At 41.6% G+C, this 21,218-nt stretch overlaps 1 protein-coding gene across 4 annotated transcripts in view; it reads right to left on the reverse strand.

Annotated features, from left to right (window-relative positions):
* ARHGAP28 (Rho GTPase activating protein 28) overlaps positions 1-21,218 on the reverse strand; it is a 142,380-nt gene that overhangs the window by 24,656 nt on the left and 96,506 nt on the right. For all 4 annotated transcript variants that reach the window (XM_040264651.1, XM_040264652.1, XM_040264653.1 and 1 more), the window contains 7 exons: positions 20,031-20,123; positions 14,575-14,664; positions 10,106-10,190; positions 7,565-7,707; positions 6,941-7,106; positions 6,752-6,843; positions 4,007-4,084 (listed from right to left, as the gene is read on the reverse strand). In XM_040264651.1, coding sequence (XP_040120585.1) covers positions 4,007-4,084; positions 6,752-6,843; positions 6,941-7,106; positions 7,565-7,707; positions 10,106-10,190; positions 14,575-14,664; positions 20,031-20,123 — 747 coding nt within the window. The remainder of the gene's footprint in view (positions 1-4,006; positions 4,085-6,751; positions 6,844-6,940; positions 7,107-7,564; positions 7,708-10,105; positions 10,191-14,574; positions 14,665-20,030; positions 20,124-21,218) is intronic.

Below are 21,218 nucleotides of genomic sequence, written 5' to 3' on the forward strand. Positions count from 1 at the left end.
GCTAGAGGACGACAAGGTGAGATTTATCTTCTCTGGTGGCTGGGTGGAAAAGTGATCGGGGCGGGGAGGGAGGGGCCGGCGGTGGGTGAGGGGCTCGGCGCTGGTGGGGATCAGGCTGGGGAAATGGAAAGCAGCCATTGGCATTTCTGGTGACTGGGTGAGCAGTTGCAGGACAGAAAGAAGAGGTGGCATTTAAGGGAAAATTCTCAAGGAGCGGCAATGGGTTGAATATGAGACTCAGAGGGAGAAAGAAAAGTCCAGGATGGCTCTCAGATTGCACGCTGGGATAACGGGCAGAAGGAGGTGCTGTTGACAAGAAGTGGAGGGGGAGGAGCCAACGTTTCCCTGTCCCACTGCCTGTGCCACTGCTCAAAAGCCAAGGGGAAACTGGTCTTCAGGAAGCACTGGCAAGAACAGGATAATTCAGATCCATTTCTACAGACCTATGCCACAAGAGGCTGGCTGAAACCCTAGGTGACCGTCGTTGAAACCTGCCAGCGCTTCCCTGTCACTTATGGGGAAACATGGCCCCAGGGTCAAGGGCAGGCTCTAGAACCACACTCACTAAAAGTTTTTTTTTTTTTTTTTTTACTGTGGTAAAAGTCACATAATATAAAGCACACTATTTTAACCATGTTTAACTGTGCAGTCCTGTGGCACTAACTACATTCACATTGTTGTGCAATTCTCACCATCACCCACCTCCCAAATGTTTCATCTTCCTAAACTGAAACTCTGTCCCCAGTAAACACGAAGTCCCCTGCTCCCTGCCCCATCTTCCAACCGCCCCTCCCCCAAACCCCGGCATCTACCAAGGTACTTTCTGACTCTAGGTACCTCGTATAAGTGGAATCAGCAGCATTTGTCTGCACCTGCTGTATACTGGAATGGATTTTTAAGGTATAACCACATTCTTTAGGCGTTTATCCCAGTTCCACAATGGTCTAGTTGAAGGCCTGTGAAGTTTCCCACTGCATAACAGGGATATTCAAAAAACCTCAAAGAGATTAAACTGGATAACACAGAGCTCAGGGGGCGGGGCATGCACACAGAGAGCGCTCAGTAAGTGCTGGCTGCATTTACCCTCCCTTGTCTCTGCTACAACCTCTAGTGTTATTACTACGGAAACCTATGTGTATGTGGAGTGCTATTCGGGGAATAATAGCACCTCATTCTGTCTAAAGGGCCAACAGAAAGGAGGGGATGGACGCCCTCTCTGAGTTTGGAGCAGAGCACAGTGGAAGCTGGTGCAGAGCTCCAAGGTGTCCTAAACAAGGGACCGGATGAACCAGGGGCCGACTCTTCCTCACCAGAGACGGGTGGATGTTTAAACTGTTAATGAGGATGTTAGGCAAGGATCAGGAGCCAGGTCCTTAAACCTCGTCTGAGCAAATATCCAACCCGCTTCTCCTCCTGAGGTAATTTTACAAAAATGCAAATAACCCACCTTCAGCCTCAAAAAACTAGTTCAGGGTGGGAAACCAGCCGACCAGGTAACATCCTCACACAACATTTAGAGCAGCCTCTGAATAAGTGAAACAAGTCAGAAACAGAAAGCTATGCACGTCAAAGCAGTCTGCTTTCTTCCATAAAATATATTCCCAGGTGTTTGGCTCAAATTTCTGTCATTTGTGGAAAAGAAAATTACTGGAAACACCGAGCCATTAAATTGGTTCCAAATGACCCGAGGCCTCACATCCAGGATGGGCTCAGCGGTTGGTGCCCTGTGAGGCTAAACCCGCAGCGTCCCCCAGGGTTGCTTCCCTGTGAGTCTAACCAGGCTCTGAAAGTACAACCCACAGTGATACCTGAGGGTTACAGTCAGCTACTTGGCACAACTTGATGATAATTATGAGGGAGATTTTTTTTTTTAAACTTTCTTTCCCCAAGCACATTTCTAGAAAAAAATAGTCTAACTGATGAAAACATTTTTTTAAGTTTCAAGTTTGAACAAAGGGAAGAAATAAAGACCCCTTGGCTGTATCAAGTTGCAATGCCTTTCTAACTGCAGTATTCCCTTGTTTCTGTTCACTGACCCAGTGTTCTTCCACATTGGTTTTCCTGGAGCTCAAAGCACGAAAACATCTGGAATACATTTTTCAGATGGACAAGAAATGGAATAAATAGGCTGAAACTACATAAAACCGATTAAGGGCCAAAAGGGACTTCTACCTAGTGTGGTTCAGGAATGCATGCGTCTATTAGAGCACGTTAAAGGAATTACTGACCTTTGGTAAGTGCTTTTCAGTCAAAGATTAGCTAGAGAAAAGCAACATGTGCTATGATGTTAAACTTCATACACACAAGAAACACTGTGTAAAGTTTTCTCCTTTGAATTATTTTCAAAAATAGAAATTTTAAATCATATCCATTATGCTCCCACTCTTCCCTACTAATGCGTGCACACACACACACACACACAGAATAAGTCAGTAAGAACATGTACAAATACAGCTTGCCTATTATGGAGGGAAGTTTACAGGGATGGAGTCTGATTCAGTTTAGGAAACTTGTTCTGACTTCATTTTGGTTTTCTGACTCTACAGATATAACCACAAAGACTTAACCAAAAAGTGATAGCTTTTGTTCTCAGATTTAGGACACATTTATTTAGAAGTATATGTAAAAACTGTTCCTGTGAGAACTTGAAACAAAAACCAGATCCCATTTAGCAAGTATTAACCTTAAGGAGCCATTAGGAATCTTCCTGCCTTTCAAGTAAACCTGTACCAGCATTTAATAATCTCTACTCCCAAGGAAGTCACGGGTCCCGGAGACATGCAGTGACAAAGTGTGGACCACCACTCAGGTCTCCCTTCAAAACAGAACTGGCTGTTCATCTGCAAAAACCCCAGGTGGACGACTCCCCAGCTGCTGGCACCTTCTGCTCAGCCTCAGGCCCTTCCCCGGGGTGGGGGCTGATGGGGCACAGGGTGATGGTCCTGCCTGCACCAGGTCTGAGGCTCGACACCCCCAAGTCCGCCTCCCCCGACCCTCAGTCCTTGAGAAGTGAGGTCCCCCTGTAACCCTCTCCTCCTAACTCGGTCCCAGCACCTGCCTTCTGGAGCTTCCAATAGATACAGCCTACTGATTCTCAGTTTCCACCTTGAAAAATACCTCATCATGCTTCTAAATAAGACTGAAATTTCTGATACAAATAGCATCTCCCAAAGCATGTGCCAAAATGAATTAGGGAAGAGATGCTTTCCCGCCCCTACACAATTCCTTTTAATAGTTCTGAACACAGTCAAGTTCCCTTTTCCCTCTCCCTGAAGTTTTTTTCCTCAAGGATTCATTATTGACAACTGCTCATGTCTCCAGGTCCACCCACCAGGGAGTGATCCAGGGCAGAGAGGGACTCTTCATCTGTGCACCAGCAGAGCAAGTGGGATGTCTTGCTGGCAACTGATGAGCAAAGCTCTCCTTTAATTCTTTTCTTTGCTGAACTGAAGACTTAGCCTCCATACAGAGGGAAGAAAGTAAAAGAATTCCCACTGCATGGTGGTTTTAGATGTAGACGCTAACATTACCTTAAATGGAACTGGGTTTCAGAACTGCTGAGGGAGTATTTTAGTGGTTATAGCCATTCCTACAAATTCCTATAAGGATGTTCATTAAAAGGAAAGCCAGAGAATGTCTCTAAGTTTAAAACAACTGACAACAGATACCAGGAATCATCTGATACTGGCTCAGTGAATTCTATGATGAAGAGTAACATAAAAAAACGGAAGTGTTTAACCCCCAAAATAATGATGGGACAAGACAAGCGGTGGTTTCTGAGAGTGAGTCGATGTGTTCTTTCATTGTTGTTTGCTTTTTATTGTTGTTGTTTTAATTTAAAAGAATGCACAACTCAGCATCATGGAATAACATTTAGTCATAGGTGTTGAATGCTCTACAGCGCCAAGTGATAGAATCAGCAGTGATGACACCGCCATACGATGCCTGCGGGAACCGACCTGGCTAGCTGAGCTCTCTAAGGAGGAAGAGAGACAGTGTTCGGTACCTTGACTTTGGCAGTACATCCTGAAAGTCGAAAGATCCCTTCGGATTCCAGACCCGATTCCTCAACTTTCTCAAAGAACTAGAAAGCAATGATACAAGACAGAAGTAAATATGATTATGAGCATTTAAAATAACAATGATGATGAAAACGATACATTCCCAAGCATACAGACATGCCAGGTACTTGAATACCTAGTTAAACATTCACATGCTCCCAGGAGGCCAACACTAGCCTCCGATTGGCAAATGAGGAAATAGAGACTTAGGGTTGTTTTTCACTTTCCCAGGGTCATCCTCAAAAGTGACGGCACCAACTCTGTTCTTAACCACGAAAGCACACTGCCCCTTAAATATTTTAACATCTGATTACTGTATTTTTCTGCAGATCAACCAGTAAGCCAGTTCAGTTGCTCAGTTGTGTCTGACTCTTTGTGACCCCATGGACTGCACCACACCAGGCTTCCCTGTCCATCACCAACTCCTGGAGCTTGCTCAAACTCATGTCCATCAAGTCAGCGTCACCAACCAGTAACAAAAGACTCTAAATTACTATCATTAGTTATTCTATTCTAGCTAAGACATTGTGCATGCATGCAGGCTCAGTTGTGTCGAACTCTTTGTGACCCCTGTCCATGGAATTTTCCCAGGCGGTAACACTGGAATGGGCTCTCATTTCCTTCTCCAGGGGATCTTCCTGACCCAGGAATCAAGCCTGTGTCTCTTGCATCTAACCTGCACTGGCAGGGGAGTTCTTTACCACTGCACCACCAGGGAAGCCCAAGACACTGTAGGGCTTCTCAAAATCTGACCAAGGAATTAGAAATTGTAAAGGCTTATCTGTCTCATGGTAATGGTGATGCTTTACTATTAAATAATAATAAACACTAACACTGATTGTGCACTTAGGGTGTGTCAGACAACATTCTCAGCACTTTACATATATTAATGCACATGACCCTCACGATAATTCTGTGGTGCCCCCATTCTACAGCTGAAGAGACTGAGGCATGGGAGGGGTAAAGATTTGCCCATGTTCACACAGCAAGAGCAGGATTCCGAGTCTCTGCTATTTTCCTTTCAAAAAATGATGATGCCTAGGACTAAGGCAGCTCCTGTAGGTATGAAGAGAAGTAAGTATTTAGGGAGAAGAGACTTCTTCCTGAGAAAAGCCTCTACCCCCAGGAGTGGAAGAACACCACCTCCAGCTGTCTTACAAGAGCACCGCTAACCTCAGCAGTACCCAGAGTGAGGCTCTATTGAGGAGTTAGTATGAGACGAATCAGGCAGTATATTGTGCACCTTCTGTGTGCTAGGCTTTTGTACCTATGCAATAATACAAACGTGTGTTGAATCTTCTCAGTCGGATTTTTATGCATTTTTTTTCAGACTGTGTCCTTTTCCGAGAGGAAAAAGGGCATAATAATGGCTCAATGCCAGGACGGAAAGGAAATCTTAGAGTCACCATGCACTTGCTTCTTTTTGCATCTATCTCTTGCTGGCTGTGTTTCTGGGCATGTTATCTCACCCTATGATGCCTCAGTTGCCTCACCAGTAGAAAGGAGATGACCATAGCGACCTCCTGGGGCTCAGAGACGGTCAGATGTGACAGGACACAGAGATCACATGTGGCCCAGTGAAGGGAGGTGCCCTGTGGATGCACACACTGGGTGGGCATGGGCATTGTATGGACCCCGGTTGCTATCCTCCCTGCTCCTATGGGCGGCCAGTCAGTCATCTGACTGGAGGAGTAGCTCAGTTTGAGGTATTGGTACCCAAACTGAGGAAGACAGTCAAGAGAATTGGTGTTGTGAATAAAGTATGTGTCTTCTGTCAGTATTTTCACATATCATTTAAAAACTGAATTTAAGGGACTTCCCTGAAGGTCCAGTGATTGAGACTCTGTGCTTCCAATGCAGAGGGTGCAGGTTTGATCCTTGGTCAGGGAACTAAGATCCCACATGCCACAGGGCACAGTCAAAAAAAAACCCCCAAAAAACTGAATTTAAAATTCAATCAGATTTGTATTTAGGGCTTGGAATTTTACTTGTACCATTGGATATTCCTGTTGAATAAACCAGTGTAAATTGTTGGTTATAAAAGGCAGGGCTTAAAAGCAAACGAGCCATCCGCCAGTGAGGGTCACCGAGACAACTGTATTGTTCAGACATCATTTTCACAACTTCCTAAACCAGAAATCTTCTTTGTCACAACATATACTTTCCCAGGCACTCTGAAAACACCACCAGAATAAGCTGATTTCTAGACTTTATTTAGCTTTGTCTGGAAAATTAATTTAAACAGTAATACACAAACATCGTAAAACACCCAACCTGTGATATATCTTAGCAAATACTTGTAAGATTAATAAATGGACTATTAGTAATTAGTAGTCATCTTTTATCCAGGAGAGAATAATCATATATACACACAAATAACATTTTTAAAATATTGGAACAAATGTAACAGAAGGAAGCCATGTGACAGCATCTGTGTCTATAACCTGATGCTTTCTGGCTGGACAATGCAATAGAGGTTCTTAGCAAGGCAAACACACCCAGGTGCCTTAGATGTCACGTGGATGCAAGGAGGGAAGCCGGAAGTCACGGGAAGCCGGAAGTCACAGAAACCCGAGTCCGAAAGGGGCCTTCGTGTCTTTAGATCTAAGAATATTCATCAGTGGGTTTCCGAATAGCATGCTACAAGCATAGAGCTCTATGAACGCCCCAGTTATGTACACTGAACTCACCTTTTGTAACACAAAGGGAACTTTAACCCCAGAGTCTTTCCTTCGGTCATTTTCTAGCAGGACTGTGAGGGGAACTCCAAAAATCCCATTGTCTTCATTGTAAAACAGCAGGGAGAGAAAAAAAGAGTCAGAAAAGCACTGTCTTATTCCCATGTGTCAATGTGTTAGAATCAGACTAAGTCTTAATACCTCGTCCTTTTACTTTCTCTGTTTTGTTTCTTTTTAGCTGAATTCGAAAGGCGTCAAAAAAGGCCGTTAATTCAATTAGAGAGAGATGGCGGATTTTCTTCATGTCTTCAGCAGACAGATCTTCTGCTTTGGTTAGGCCAAATCTGGTTTTCTGAACAACAAATTTCTAAAATACATATTGAGGATATTTATTTTTTTATGGCAAAGGAAAATTATTATACCTTCATTCAAAGGAGACCTGGACCTTCCAAATCTGTACAGCCTGACATGCTTGCTATTCACAAAAGAAGATATCTGAGGTGCATGCTGTGCCATAGAAAGGCCATGAATATGACTGTTAGAACCTCTGATGGTCACAACTACACTAAACCAAACACAAAACAGTCACCTGAAGTATATTATAATATCATCATCACAACTGTGATGTCAAGAGTGCGGGTAATTCCCCTATTGAAACTGACTGCACGTGCTTGCTGAGACAATAGCCATTCTATCTTAAACATCAAATTTAGGTAATTAAAAATATCCTTAAAAAAGCAAAATGCACAGGAATTGCCAAATAATCCTACTCTCATTTTGAAGACAATGCCATTGCTATATTCTCCATTTCCACGTTTTACTTACAGGTAAAACATAGTCTTCTTTCTTAAAATCTAACTTCTTAAATCTGTTCCTTTTTGGAGCCTGTGTTAGCTTTTCTGAGTATGATACTTCAAAGGACAGCTCTTCAGCTTCTACCGGAATGTTTTTGTCCAGATATTCATCATCTAAAGAACAAAGGATGTGGAATATTTAATAAGCCATTTAACTGATCAATACCATTGACTATAAAATAAGCATAAAATATTGATGAGTTAATCCACAAGCACGTTAAAATGTTTACATCCCTGGAAAAGCATCAGACTCACCCAGAATGATCTTGGTTAAACAATTAATGTAGTGTCATCAGACTTCCATACGAACAAGCTTCTACAATCGTTATGCAAACTTCCTATTTAATCTGATGTTTTTAATTTTAGATGTTTATGTCTCATGAAAAGCACTGAAGATTATTAGATGATTATAAAATCCATAATGAAATGTTTCTGTGTACTCTTCTACAGTGACGTCTATCCATACACAACACTGCTGCTACTCGGGAAGGAAAAGCTTAAAGCAGAAGGAGGAAGGGTGGAGGCCCCACAGAAAAGTTCTGCCTACTTTCACTCCTCTTGAGTTTTTATCCCAAACTGTGGAACTACGCTGCTTCAGATTTGTTCCAATCCAGTTTGCCCTCCACTGTGAGATTTGTTCAGGTGAATTAATCCTGATTCCTGTGACTCTGTCCTGGTTTTCTGGTCTTGGACGGTGCATATTCCAAAGATGAAGGGGTGACAAGTCCTGTCCCCTATACCTGTTTCTCTCAAGTCTGAAATTAAGACAATAGATTCCTTACCAAAAGCAAGGGAAATCACTTGAGTAATCCTAAATCTGATTTTTGACTGAGAGTCTCGCTTGCCATCTTGTTTTATTGCCTGGCAAAATTGTTCCTATGTCATGAAAAGAATTAAAAAAAGAACTCATCAGCTTTACCCTCTTCTATATTAAATCGTTGTCCAACTCTTTGCAATCTCATGGACTGCAGTCCACTAGGCTCCTCTGTCCATGGGATTTTCCAGCCAGAATACTGGAGTGGGTTGCCATTTCCTTCTCCAGAGGATCTTCCTGACCTGGGGATCGAACCTGCATCTCCTGCACTGGCAGGTAGATTCTTTACCACTGACCTGGGAAGCCCACCCTCTTCTATAAACAGCGACTAAAAGAAAGCCAAATAGAACAAGAGGAGCAACAGACAGAAATGACAGAAGACCTAGTTTATCTCAGTTAAAAGTTCAGTGGAGAAATTTGTAAATCAACAGATCTAAAATTCTAAAAAATAATTTTGATTTAAAACACAATAAATGGATAAGAACAAGGCAAAGTTATGATTTTCATATATTATACAGAGACTTGCATTCAAATCAGAGTAAGACTTAACTGTTAGATAAGACTCTAACTACTTGTTCTTCTTTTTTAAATATTTATTTGGCTGTGTCAACTCAACTTTTAGCATGCAGGATCTTTCATTGTGGAGTGTGAGTTCAGTAGCTGTGGCACGTGGCATGTGGGATCTTAGTTTCTAGACCAGGGTCAAGCCTGTGTCCACTGCATTGCAAGGTGGATTCTTAACCACTGGACCACCAGGGAAGTCCCAAGACTATAAATGCTTAAGGCTCTAAGGGCAGATTCTTTGGACAGTGGTGATTATGCAGGCTGATACGCCAAATCACTGGACTACTCCAAGTGGACTTTGACCTCTCAGTGGTACGATTCGAAATGAATAACAACACGGCAGCAAACAGAATGATGTGGAATAATTTATGGTAAATTCATTATCTTTAATTTTTTTTATAACGGTTTTATTAAAATGTAATCCACATGCCCAACAATTACTCATTTGAAGTGCATAGTCAATGATTTTTATCGTATTTGCAGCACTATGTAACCATCAATCAATGTTAGAACATTTCATCACCTCAACTTATTTGAATTTTGAAGCAAATGCTCTAAGTATGGACCTCTGTTGTGCCTGAGAAGAGCATGTATCTTTAGGGGGACCCTTGGGGAACCACAAAACTGTGGCCTAAAGGGGACCTACTTCCTACAAGGAGGATTTGAGACTCCATTCTGAACCCATAGAGAGTACCCAGCTCTCAAGTGGAGGTGGGCCCATTAAACGTTCACCCTGTTATTTTGTAAGGAAACATCATAAGTGTCTCTGGTACTGCATATACTTGAGCATAACTAGAGATTTTTAGAAGGCGTCTACTTTCCGGCCTGCTTGATGCTGTTCAGCAGATCCAGGTTACCTATAAAAGAGAACCCAAATCAAAGGCACTGCCTGAGTGAGTAGTTTCTAAATGACACAGTGGTCGTCAAGGTGGAAACGATTCTGCTTGCAATGTGACTACTGGGTGTATCAGGACAAGGTGTTTGGAGGTAGAGGGAGCAGAGGTCCGGGGTGACAGAAATCAGAAAGGGGAGAAAAACACACATACACTTTGCTTCAGAAACCCACTGATCACCGAACTGAGCATCAGCACAGAAGCAAAAAGACACACAGGCTGAGGAGGCTGTGTCACTCACCACTTGCTGCGTTCCGCGCTGACCGTCCAGGGTCTGCCGCACCGTTGGAATGAACTGGCACGTCTGGAATGGCCTCCAGGATGGACTGTGGACCAAGGGAAGATGAACACAGAGCAGTTCATCAGGAATGCAGGCCACCCTGAGCTTCACCCTGATTTAAGTTGGGTGGTGCGCTAGAACTACTTCACCAAAAAGCAATTCTTGCCTCCATGAAGCGCTGGCATCTGGTTTCCTGTTTTCTCACTCAGTTCAGACCTGTACAGCCCACACAGTTTTCTCAAGAGAACTAAGCCAAGGTCAGAATAACCACGCCTCCTCAAGTGTTTGCTGGCATATGTTTCCTAACATGTAGAAATGACAAAATTTGCAGTCACATAGGTTGACAATTATGTTATCATTCTGACTTTTTAAATAATTTTTGATGTGGACCGTTTTTAAAGTCTTTATTGAATTTGTTACAACATTGCTTCTGTTTTAATGCTTTTATTTATTTATTTATTTTGACTGAAAGGCACATGGGATCTCAGTTCCCTGATCAGGGATCGAACCCGCACTCCCTGCACTGGAAGGCAAAGTCTCAACTACTGGACCGCCAGGGAGTCCCTGTACTTGTTATTCTTGATGCCGCTGGTCATACATTTTGGTCATAAACCCTAAGTCATGACATAACTAGATGGTTAAAAGAAGGGATGAGGGAGCCAGGCTGCCTGGATTCTAATCCTGGCTCTTCCACTTCACATGACTTCAAGTTACAGACCTCTCTATTAGTCTCCTTGGTCTGTAAAATGAAGATGATAAAAGAACATATTTCAACAAGTTTTTACGAATTTTAAACAACTATAAATCACATGGGGCATCTGATGCACAGCGACTACTATATGAGGGTTAGCTTCTATTAATATACTAATACATTAACTTCACGACAAAATACAGAGGGATAACTACCAAAGGGCCCAGCATGTTTTCCAGTTGTGTCCTTTCCTAATTAATCTACTACTTTCTTCACTGTGATCCTGCCACACTGCTGCACTCCCCTGCAATGTTATCAGAAGCTGGGTATGTATCTTCATAGAGTTTGGTGTTACTACTCAGATTGGATGCTCGTGGTGGTTTACTTGCTCAGTCGTATCCGACTCTTGCAACCCGAAGGAATACAGCCCATCAGGCTCCTTGAGGTGGGTACTAGTAAAAACTTTACACAAATCCCACTATTTCTACGAATATGAATTTTAATGTGGAAGTTATCAGCCATGAGTACGCTGAGGGTGAAAATTGGCTACTCCATCAAGAATCCTTTATATGCTCTTTATACATAAGTCAGTTCTTTTTTTCCCCAGAACCTGGTGTTGTTTCTTTTACTCTCATATTTATTATGAAGTGAACTGGAGTGAACTGAACTGGAGAAGGAAATGGCAACCCACTCCAGTGTTCTTGCCTGGGAAATCCCATGGACAGAGGAGCCTGGTAGGCTACAGTCCATGGAGTCACAAGAGTTAGAAAGGACTCACCACTACAAACTGCACAAAGGAATCTTGAATGCTGAACTTTGTTTTCTCTTTTCCCTACTTTATGCCAAAGAGAGGACATATTTTATTATGTAAACAGAATGCAAAGGCATACCCAATTATTTTAACACACATGCCCAAGTATATATTTGGTGGCTCTAAAAACTAACATCACAGAATAAAGATTACCCCACAATAAAATCTTCAAAAACGATGTGGAACACTTTTCAGTGGGTTCCTTAAATTTTCCTACAGAGCAATACTTCATTAAACTTTGAAATAACTCATCTATAGTAAAGAATGCTCCTTAAAAATCGACATTCATGCTCGGCTTGAAGCTGATGGTTTGGGAAGCTTAAACGACTAAATGTCAATTTCATGATCTGTAAAGTGGAGGTGTCATCTGCTCCTTAGGTTTAAATGGCCTCCAGCCAGCCTACGGTATTGAACAAGGGCCCGCTGTTTGCAATGTAAATGATTCTGGGACTTTCCTGGGGGAAGAGGAAATTTAAATTGTGACACTTGCTCTTCAGCTATTTATAATGAGAAGAGAGTAACATTTATGGAACATTATTAAAACACAGTCCACTGCTAAGAGTGAATTTCTACACTAAAATAAAGTGTTTACTGGAGAGTAATGGAAAGCAAGGAGGTGCTGCCCAAAAGGTCTCACTGAAGAGGTTGTTGATCGTGTGCTGGAACTCAAGGAATGATGCAAAGGACTTACAAAGGCAGGGAGGTGGGAAAGGCATTCAGGCCAGGCATGAAATTATAAATTCCAGGTATGGAAATCTGAAGCATTTCGTCTTCATGAGAGGATCAATGGAGAGCCTGATTTGCCAGGGAGTTAAAGTCTGGTAAAGGTACTCAGACTCAGACTCATAAGGGCTAAAACAAAGCAGAACAAAACAAACAGCAGAGCATTCTTTTCTTATGTGTTAAAGCAGGAGAAGGACTTGGTGAAAATGAAAAGGAAGATCTCACTGCCAGGAAAGGGAGCAGGAGTTTTGAAACACGCTAAATGAAAAGGCTCAGTGCTTGGTATTCATGGTTGTTTTGTTCCGTTTTTTTTTAATTCATAGTTTTAAAACATCCCTTTACTCATTAAACATATTAGTATTAGAATCTTAAAATATTTTTTTTAGTGATTTTAAGGTATTTCAAACATATATGCCACTCCCACTTAAAACAAACTTCTCTGGCTTGTCCATAATGGATCCTGCCACCTCCCTACAATCCCAACCATGAGCCTTTTCCACTGGGGCCTCAGCTGGTTTAAGAGAGGCAAAGACAGGCAGCCATCAGGGCTCGCCCTGTTGCCCAAATCCTATTACACTGGGACTGCACAGTCAAGGCTGAGGGATTAGTATTTTAAATTCCAAGATGTAGAAGATTAGCTCTATCTGCTTGGTGGTTTGGTTGCTAAGTCATGTCTGACTCTTGTGATTCCATGAACTGTGGCCTGCCGGGCTCCTCTGTCCATGGGATTCTCCAGGCAAGACTACTGGAGTGGGGTGCCATTTCCTTCTCCAGGAGGATCTTCCCGACCCAGGAATTGAAACCGGGTTTGCATTGCAGGCAAATTCTTTACCAACTGAGCTATGTGAGTTCCCTTAAAACTAGACTTTGACTATGGCATATTTCCTTCACAGTGAAGAATCACCATACCAAGTATTTCTCATGTTAATTACTTAAAGGAGAAATTTATCAACTAATAGATGTCCCTCACTGTCCTGACTGGTTGCTGGGTTTTTTTTTATGGTGTGAATCTACGTTTCGTACTTCCTGATACTAAAGCTGCCTGTGCTGGAGTCATTACAGAGAACATGGCTGCCATATTCCTCCTCTGCACCTGAGATCAGAATGGAGAAATCCACCTCTTGTAACCACTTTGTGCCAAATTCCCCAGAGATGAACTTAAATAACTCACATTCATGGATGAATATGCAATCAATTTTGAAATTAATAAATAACAATTACAACATCTATCCAAATGTGAATTTAAAGGCAACCTGTGACATCGCAGATTAAATACTGAATCATATCTGAAATTATAAAGTAAATATTAAAGACAGTGAGAGTAATAAATTCCAAAAACCATGAGAATAGCCAAAGTATTCAGATTACTTCTTAACCTTAAATGCAAGTAAGAAAGTTTAAAAATAAATGAAATAGGTCTATGATCTAAGAGACTAGAAAAACTTGTCCAAGTTGACCCGAGAAGGAATGAAAAAAATAATTAAGATTAAATAAATTAATATGATTTATATTATATTAATTTAATTTAATAGAAAAAGTAGGCTTAATTAATTAAAGATAGTGACTTAAAAAAAAATATTGCCCACACAGGCAAGTATTTACATTCTGATTGACATAAAAGACATAAATCTTAGGAAGAAAAAAGAAGTAATAGCCACCTGCACAGAAAATGTTAAAATTATGCACCTAAATAAATATATTATATATAACTATATGTTTATGTACACACACACACACACCAACATATACTGAACTAGACGTTTTGCTAAAACAAATATACATTATCAAATTCATACAAGCTGGGGTCGAAAGGAATATAACCCCCAGACCCTACCCACTGAAAAATTAATCAAAGCATTATGGCTACAATAATGCCAGGCCTTGGCATAAAACTATACCTAACAGTTTTTACAGATTATATATTTACATCAAAGAATAACAAATTCCTCCATGTTTGATCCTCGTAAAGAATACTGCATTGCCATTAATTCATGGAGTCCTCTTTCAAAATGAGATCTAGTCACTCCCCAGTATTTTGATGTGCCTTCTTCCTAATCATTCCATGTTGGTGGGTCCACTGGCAGCTGTGGTTTCCTTACAATGCTAGCTGAAGTTCATTTCATCTGTTTGAAGAAATTACTTCTTCTTGCCTTGAACGTGCAATTTTCCCCTGACACACAACTGTCTGGGCAGGTGATGACTTACCATGGAGCCACTCCTGGGGACAGTAAAACTCCATTCTTCATCCTGGGACCCATCTGACAGGGTACTACTGTTGAGAGAAGCACCATCTGGCTAAATGGAGAAATGAGAGCACGGTTCTTATTTAGGCAAATGCTTTCTATCATGTTTGTGTGTATTCCACCACGTGTACGTATGTAGATACATGTGGCAATACACAAAGCTGTGACTGCGGGGGTGGGGGTGGGGTGGGGGGTGGACTGCAGCAGCCCCTCAGGGATCGTCACCGTGAGCCACCCGAAGGCCAGGCCTTCGGACAGACCCTGGCCCCTACAGCAGACCCTGCTATCATCTGCCACAAACTCCGTCTTCCTGAACAATATCTTGGTTTTACTCCAGGGAGCTAGATGTTAAACCAAAGAATTTGATTTCCAGGCTTCTTTGCAGCTAAAAGTGACCATATGACAAATGTGGTCAGTGAGGTGTAATTTAAGTGTAATTTTACCAAGAGTGTTTTCAGAAAAGCTAAGTGTTTCCTGACTGGAAAGAGGAGGGCCAGATGCTACATGCTGCACAGGGTCTGCAGGTATCTGGCTCCAGAGAGGATGCTGGCGGCCAGATATGGGTGGGTCTGTGCTGAGAGCATCACGTGGCTGCCCTGTCAGTCCTGGACCATCCCTCATAATCATCTCCACGTGAAGCAAAGCAGCTCCTACTTTCCTATTACATGCAGCCAAACCCAAACTTGTCTAATCTTATTATTCTTTTACTATATTCTAAGACTTTTTTTTTTGCAATAATTAGAATTCAGTAGCAATAGTACCAATATGCTTTTTCATTTATAAACTTCGAAGAAGGAGATTTTTGCTTTAATGTATAGTGGTGTTACTGAAATTTAAGGCATGGATATTCTTTTCTTTCATTGCAAAATCAAATATACTTGATACTTATGAAAACGCATGATATTTTGTCTTTTAAAAAACTGTCATTCATCTTGATTGACCATATTTTCTGAATTTTCTATAGATGGCATGTGTTATTTTAAAAAATGAACAAAGGGCTCTTTTTTTCTTCAAAGGAACAAATAAAACATAAGAACCAGCACAAGAAATTTAAGTCACGATGGCAAACTCACCATCATCCAGCTCCCCTCTCATCCCAAATTACTAAAAATGATGGGAAAAAACACAAACTTTTAAAGGAACAAGTTTTTAACAGCACTGGAAACCAACAAAGAATTCCAGAGCTGATAGACATTTCTAGATGAAAAGCAAACAGAACTGGTTGGTAAAACAAAACCTCTAACTGAAAGAAGCATAAAAGAAAATTTTTCAGACAGGAAAGATAAAAACAACATGATGTACAAAGAATAGGCAAGAGCCGCCGGCAGATAGTCAAGAGCTGTTTACAAACCAGGGATGAAGCAGTCAATCATTCCTTAAAATATAGACAGCCCTTAAATATAACCTCAGGAAAAAAACCCAAATTCAGTCTAAATAAAATGAACTAACTACTTTGGGGTGGGTGGGCTCCTGGTTTGAGTACACTTGACTCTCTGTCTCCACAGGTTTTCCATTGGCAGATTCATCCAATCCAGATGGATAGATAACGTTTGACATATTTGAAAAAATAAAAACCCCAGAAAGCTCCCAAAAGCTAAAGCTTGCGTTTTGCACATGCCAGTAACCATGTATATAGCATGTACATTGTAATAAGTATTATGAGTGATCTAGAGATGGTTTAGGGAAGGTGTGTGTAGGTCATCTGCTGGTACCACATCATTTTATATAAGGGATTTGAGCACCGTTGGATTTTGGTATTCTAGGGGGTCCTGGAACCCATCCCCCATGGATACTGAGGGAGGTGGGGTCTAAGAGAGAGGCAACTCGGGAGACCACACAAGACGTGGAGGGGAGATGGAGAAATGACATCAGCTTTGCCCTTCATTAGTTTTGCATCTGGGGAGTGTTTACTAACCTACCTGAACCCTATATGCACTTTTACCCCTTTAAAGTTAAGTACACCCCAATCACTCTCAAAAACACACAATCACCAATTTTGGCCTTTTAAAAAAATTAATCTACACGGCTGCAGAGGAAACATACAGCAATTTCCTACAGTAATCAGTCAAAAATCAATAAAGACTTGCACAATGACTGCAAAGAACTTTACGGACCCAGGGGCTGTGATGCCCTGCGAGTGTGCTGGCATCTTCTACTTTGTTGAACACTTTCTGCTCTGTTTCCCTTTGGTGGGTCCTCCTACCCTCCTGCTGTGACAGGATTCGGATAGACAGGGGTAGTATGAGGGAGGGGCTAGGGATTTGGACAGGAAGAAACACCCAGGATGCACAGTCTTGGGGAGAAGCTCTCCCTACACTGTAAACCGGGGACACGCTGTCCCTTTCTCTCCCCTGCAGGGCCCCCCTGGAGGTGTGCACTTCCCTCATCAGATGCTCCTCCCACTTGGGCACCACTCCGCCGCGTATGTCACCTACTGCTACACGTTCCAGAAACTAGCATGTTCTCCACACGCGACATTTACATTTGGGAAATAACTGGGAAAAACTAAACATCTGTTTCTTAGTTGATACTGAAGATACTGAAAAGAAATTTACATAGTAGTTTTAATTTTCTGTACAAGCTCACTCACAAGGACCAAGCTTTAGTTGGTAAAGCGTCTGCCTACAATGTGGGAGACCCGGGTTCAATCCCTGGGTTGGGAAGATCTCCTGGAGAAGGAAATGACAACCCACTCCAGTATTCTTGCCTGGAAAATCCCATGGATGGAAGAGACTGGTAGGCTACAATCCACGGGGTTGCAAAGAGTCCAGACACGACTGAGCAACTATCACTTATCACTTGCCTTAAAATACACATTTATTTAGTTTTTTAGTGAAAAAAAAAAAAGCTATTTATTCCAATTTATTTTCTCAGGATAACTTGCTTAAAACACACATTTAGATATTAGTTTCTTGTAAAGCAACTATACTCCAATAAAAAATTAAGAAATTAGTTTATGTTGCTGGTGTTTCTGCCTATGGAAGCTTTCTCCAAAAGACAGAATTCAGTTATTTTTGATTTACTGAATTATTCCTTGCTGAATTTAAGAGTTAAGGGTGATGGGGCTGAGGGTGGCTTGTTTACCAAAAACCTGAATTATATTGTGTGTTTAGCCAAGAGGAATGAGAATACACATCCTTTCTACTGTTACAAATGAATGTTCATGGTGGCATTATTCATAATGGCTCAAAAGTGTAACTAATCCAAATGTCCATCATCAGGTGAAAAGATACACCAACAGTAGTATATCTACACAATGGATTATTGTTAGTGATAAAGGAACTAAATTTCTAACGCATGCAACAAGTGGATCAATCTTAAAATTACTTTGTGTGCAAGAAGCCAGACACAAGAGTGCATACTAATCCCAACAGGGTTGGCCTCTGCCAGAGAAAGAGGACAGTGGGTGGGAAAAGGCCTGAGAGAAACGTCTAGGGTGACTGGAATGTTCTTTGTTTTGATGAGCTGTGATTACACAGGTATAAACACTTCTCAAAATGAACTGAATTATATACCTAAAATGCAGGCACTTGTTTTAAGAATATATAACAGTAAAAAAAAGAGGCAGAAATAATCCCATTCCTTACAAATAATATAATTATCTTCAAGGGTCTATAGCTGCTATGAATCAAGAACCTACAGTTACCATGATGGGTAAATCACAGAGAAAAAAGTTGTTCTTGGGAAATAAGAATATGTTTGCTGAAATTTACAAGGAGTAAGAGAACCTAAACAAGATAACGGGATCATGACTAAAAAAAAAATTACTAACCTGGAGCATAAAGATGAAGAAATCTGAGCAAAAGAGAGTAATGTGAGAGAAAATTTAGGATACTGAAATTCAATGCAAGCAAAGTGAGAGCCATCTAATACGTGTTTGCTAACCATCTTGTGAATTTAAGGATTAGATCCACATGCTATGGTGGCGACATAGAAGAAAAAAAGCCAGAAGTTCACTCTAAGGTTGGCACTGCACTGTACTGAAGTTGTACCAGCTTGATTTACCCACCATTAGTCGCTTCTTTGTGATTAAAACAAACTCCTACTTGTTTAAATCAAGGTTTCTTAGGTTTTCTTTTCTATAAAGCAAACACAGATGTAAATGATCATTTTTAACAGATGGTATGATTGTATTTTGCAGTGAATTATAAATCAATAGCAAATGTAGCTATTTGATTTTTACTTAAGGCATTGGAAATAAACCAGACCGACTACTTTGCCTTCTGAATTAACTAACACCTCAAATGACTAATTCATTTATGTCAACTACACATAAGGAAAATGTTTTCTCTTATCTATATGAATGATTTGTAGTTTGTGAGGACCGTAGGTTGGGTTGTAAGCCTTTTTGTAAATAAATCTTTTGTAAAGGCCTAGACTTAGTGGCATTTATGATTTAGAGTCAAGACTCAGCCTCATATCATATACAGACAATAGGCAATTATATATATTATAATAGAAAATTCCTTTATTGTAGGTAGTTTATTGTAAAACCAACATGTTGGACATTAACAAAACCATAAAATATTATATGAACTCTTCAGATGACCAAACCTTTCTTTCCTAAAACCTAGTAGCATCAACAAACAACTGAAAAAAAAAAAAAACAAGTCACATCACCATTACTGTCTCAGCAGGGAGGAGGGAACCTTCTGGGATTCAGCATTCCCTCCCCTAACTTCCTTAGGGGAGGTAATATGAGGATGGGAAAAGTAAAGAAAAAATGAAGTATACACATTTCACCAAGGGAGAGAAAAGATAGCTCAGGATAGAATGGCACGTAAAAACAGATGTGAGAGAAGGCTCTGTCTGGCTAAACCATGAAAAAAGCAACCTTCCTTTTCTATAAACTGACAGATGCTGGATCCTTCTCCCGGGGCTTGCTTGAAGTCTGCTCTGGGTAAGTGCGGGGAGGAGTGTCGGGGGTGGGGAGTGGCTCTGGGGAAATGCAGGTGGTGGGAAGGGAAGGGAGCCCTGGACACCTGGGGTGAAGGGTGCACTCAGAGGTAAGGTGCCTGGTGTTCGCCCTGGACTGGGGAAACACGTGCTGCTGTCCCATGACTTGACATTCATATCCAGTGGACCTGGGACCCAGTGGGACCAACACTCATAGGAGAATATTTCAAAATAAGAGAAAAATGTAAAGGGACTAAATCCGTCATAAAGAAATGCCTACCCTCACTGGTCTTCTGGTTTTGTGCCTGTTTTAATAGAGCACGTAGTTATTTGTGGCTGTAACTATTAACCTCGGTTCACTTCCTGCTGAATGGCTTCCTCCGAATAAAGGCAGACCAGCGTGCTGACAGCTGTGCTTGTCCAGCTACCTTGACTATGCTGCCTTGTGGTGAGGTTTTGCGCGGCTGTCTTGAAAGGCCGGCTGCCCGTCTCATGCCTCCCCTGTCCTCCTCTGTCACTTACCAAGGGGCCGCTGGCTTTGATGATTCCTGGCAGTGCTTTTCCTTCCTGGGCACCATCCAGCTCGCTAGCATGGCTGTCACAGGTGTCACCTGGCTAAGGAGAGAAGTGAAGTCACTTTTATCCAGGCACGTCTTTCCCAATAAGGGCTTCCCAGGTGGGGCAAGCGAGAAAGAAGCTGCCTGCCAATGGAGAAGACTTAACAGAAGTGGGTTCGATCCCTGGTTGAGAAGATCCTCTGGAGGAAGGCATGCCAACCCATTCCAGTATTCTCGCCCAGAGAATCCCCATGGACAGAGGAGCCTGGAGGGCTACAGTCCATAGGGTCTCAAAGAGGTGGACATGACTGAAGTGACTTAGCATGCACGCACATCTTCCCCAGTGTGATGGTTTACTCAATTACACATTATACTAGAATCGGTTTAAAGGCACAGCCCTGTGGAGATACAGAGTTAAGGACTAAAATGTAATGGTAAGAGCATTCACCAGTTTCTCCGAAAGGATGCTGATCCTTGTAAGTGTTGTGCACTGGAACAGAAATGAGTCTCAAAAGCAGACACCACTATCTGTCTGCCAAAATTTGCTTTTCTTTTCTCCTCTAACATACGAATATCACGACGTTGCTGTAGGATGCTGTGTGTCTGTCTACGAGGATTAAGTGTGATCCTGTGATGGTTCGATCCAGTGCCATTTTGGTTAAAATGCTACTAGGGAAAACAGCTGGGAAGGCTAGTGTTCTCTTGCTGACGTAGACGGAATGAAGCTGACTGATGCTTCTTCCAGGATGTGGACATGACACGTGTGATACCCCGACATCCCTCAGCATTAAATATTAGCCTGCATGCTACATGGAGCACAATGGAGAGATTAAAAAATTGGTAGGTCCATGAGAGAGGTATTAGTCATACCAGTCTCAGAGTCCTTATTTTGTAAGGAAAACAAACCTCTAATTGTCTAAGTCAGGAAGCTTACTGATAAAACTACGCTACTTAAAAGTCAGACTTTATGAGTATATTTTGGAATGATTTACAAATCAAAAGCAAGAGCATTCAGTGCTCTTTCGATTATGAAACTGGAAAAACATTAGACCGATTATCTCACAAACACACATGACTGAGCCAAATATTTCATTCCCATTCTCTGAGATTTGGAAAGGCTCTGATTTTTCACTATGCAACTATGCAGCAAATG

This window comes from Oryx dammah, unplaced genomic scaffold (genome assembly GCF_014754425.2).
Source record: "Oryx dammah isolate SB20612 unplaced genomic scaffold, SCBI_Odam_1.1 HiC_scaffold_22, whole genome shotgun sequence".
Classification (NCBI taxonomy): Eukaryota; Metazoa; Chordata; class Mammalia; order Artiodactyla; family Bovidae; genus Oryx; species Oryx dammah.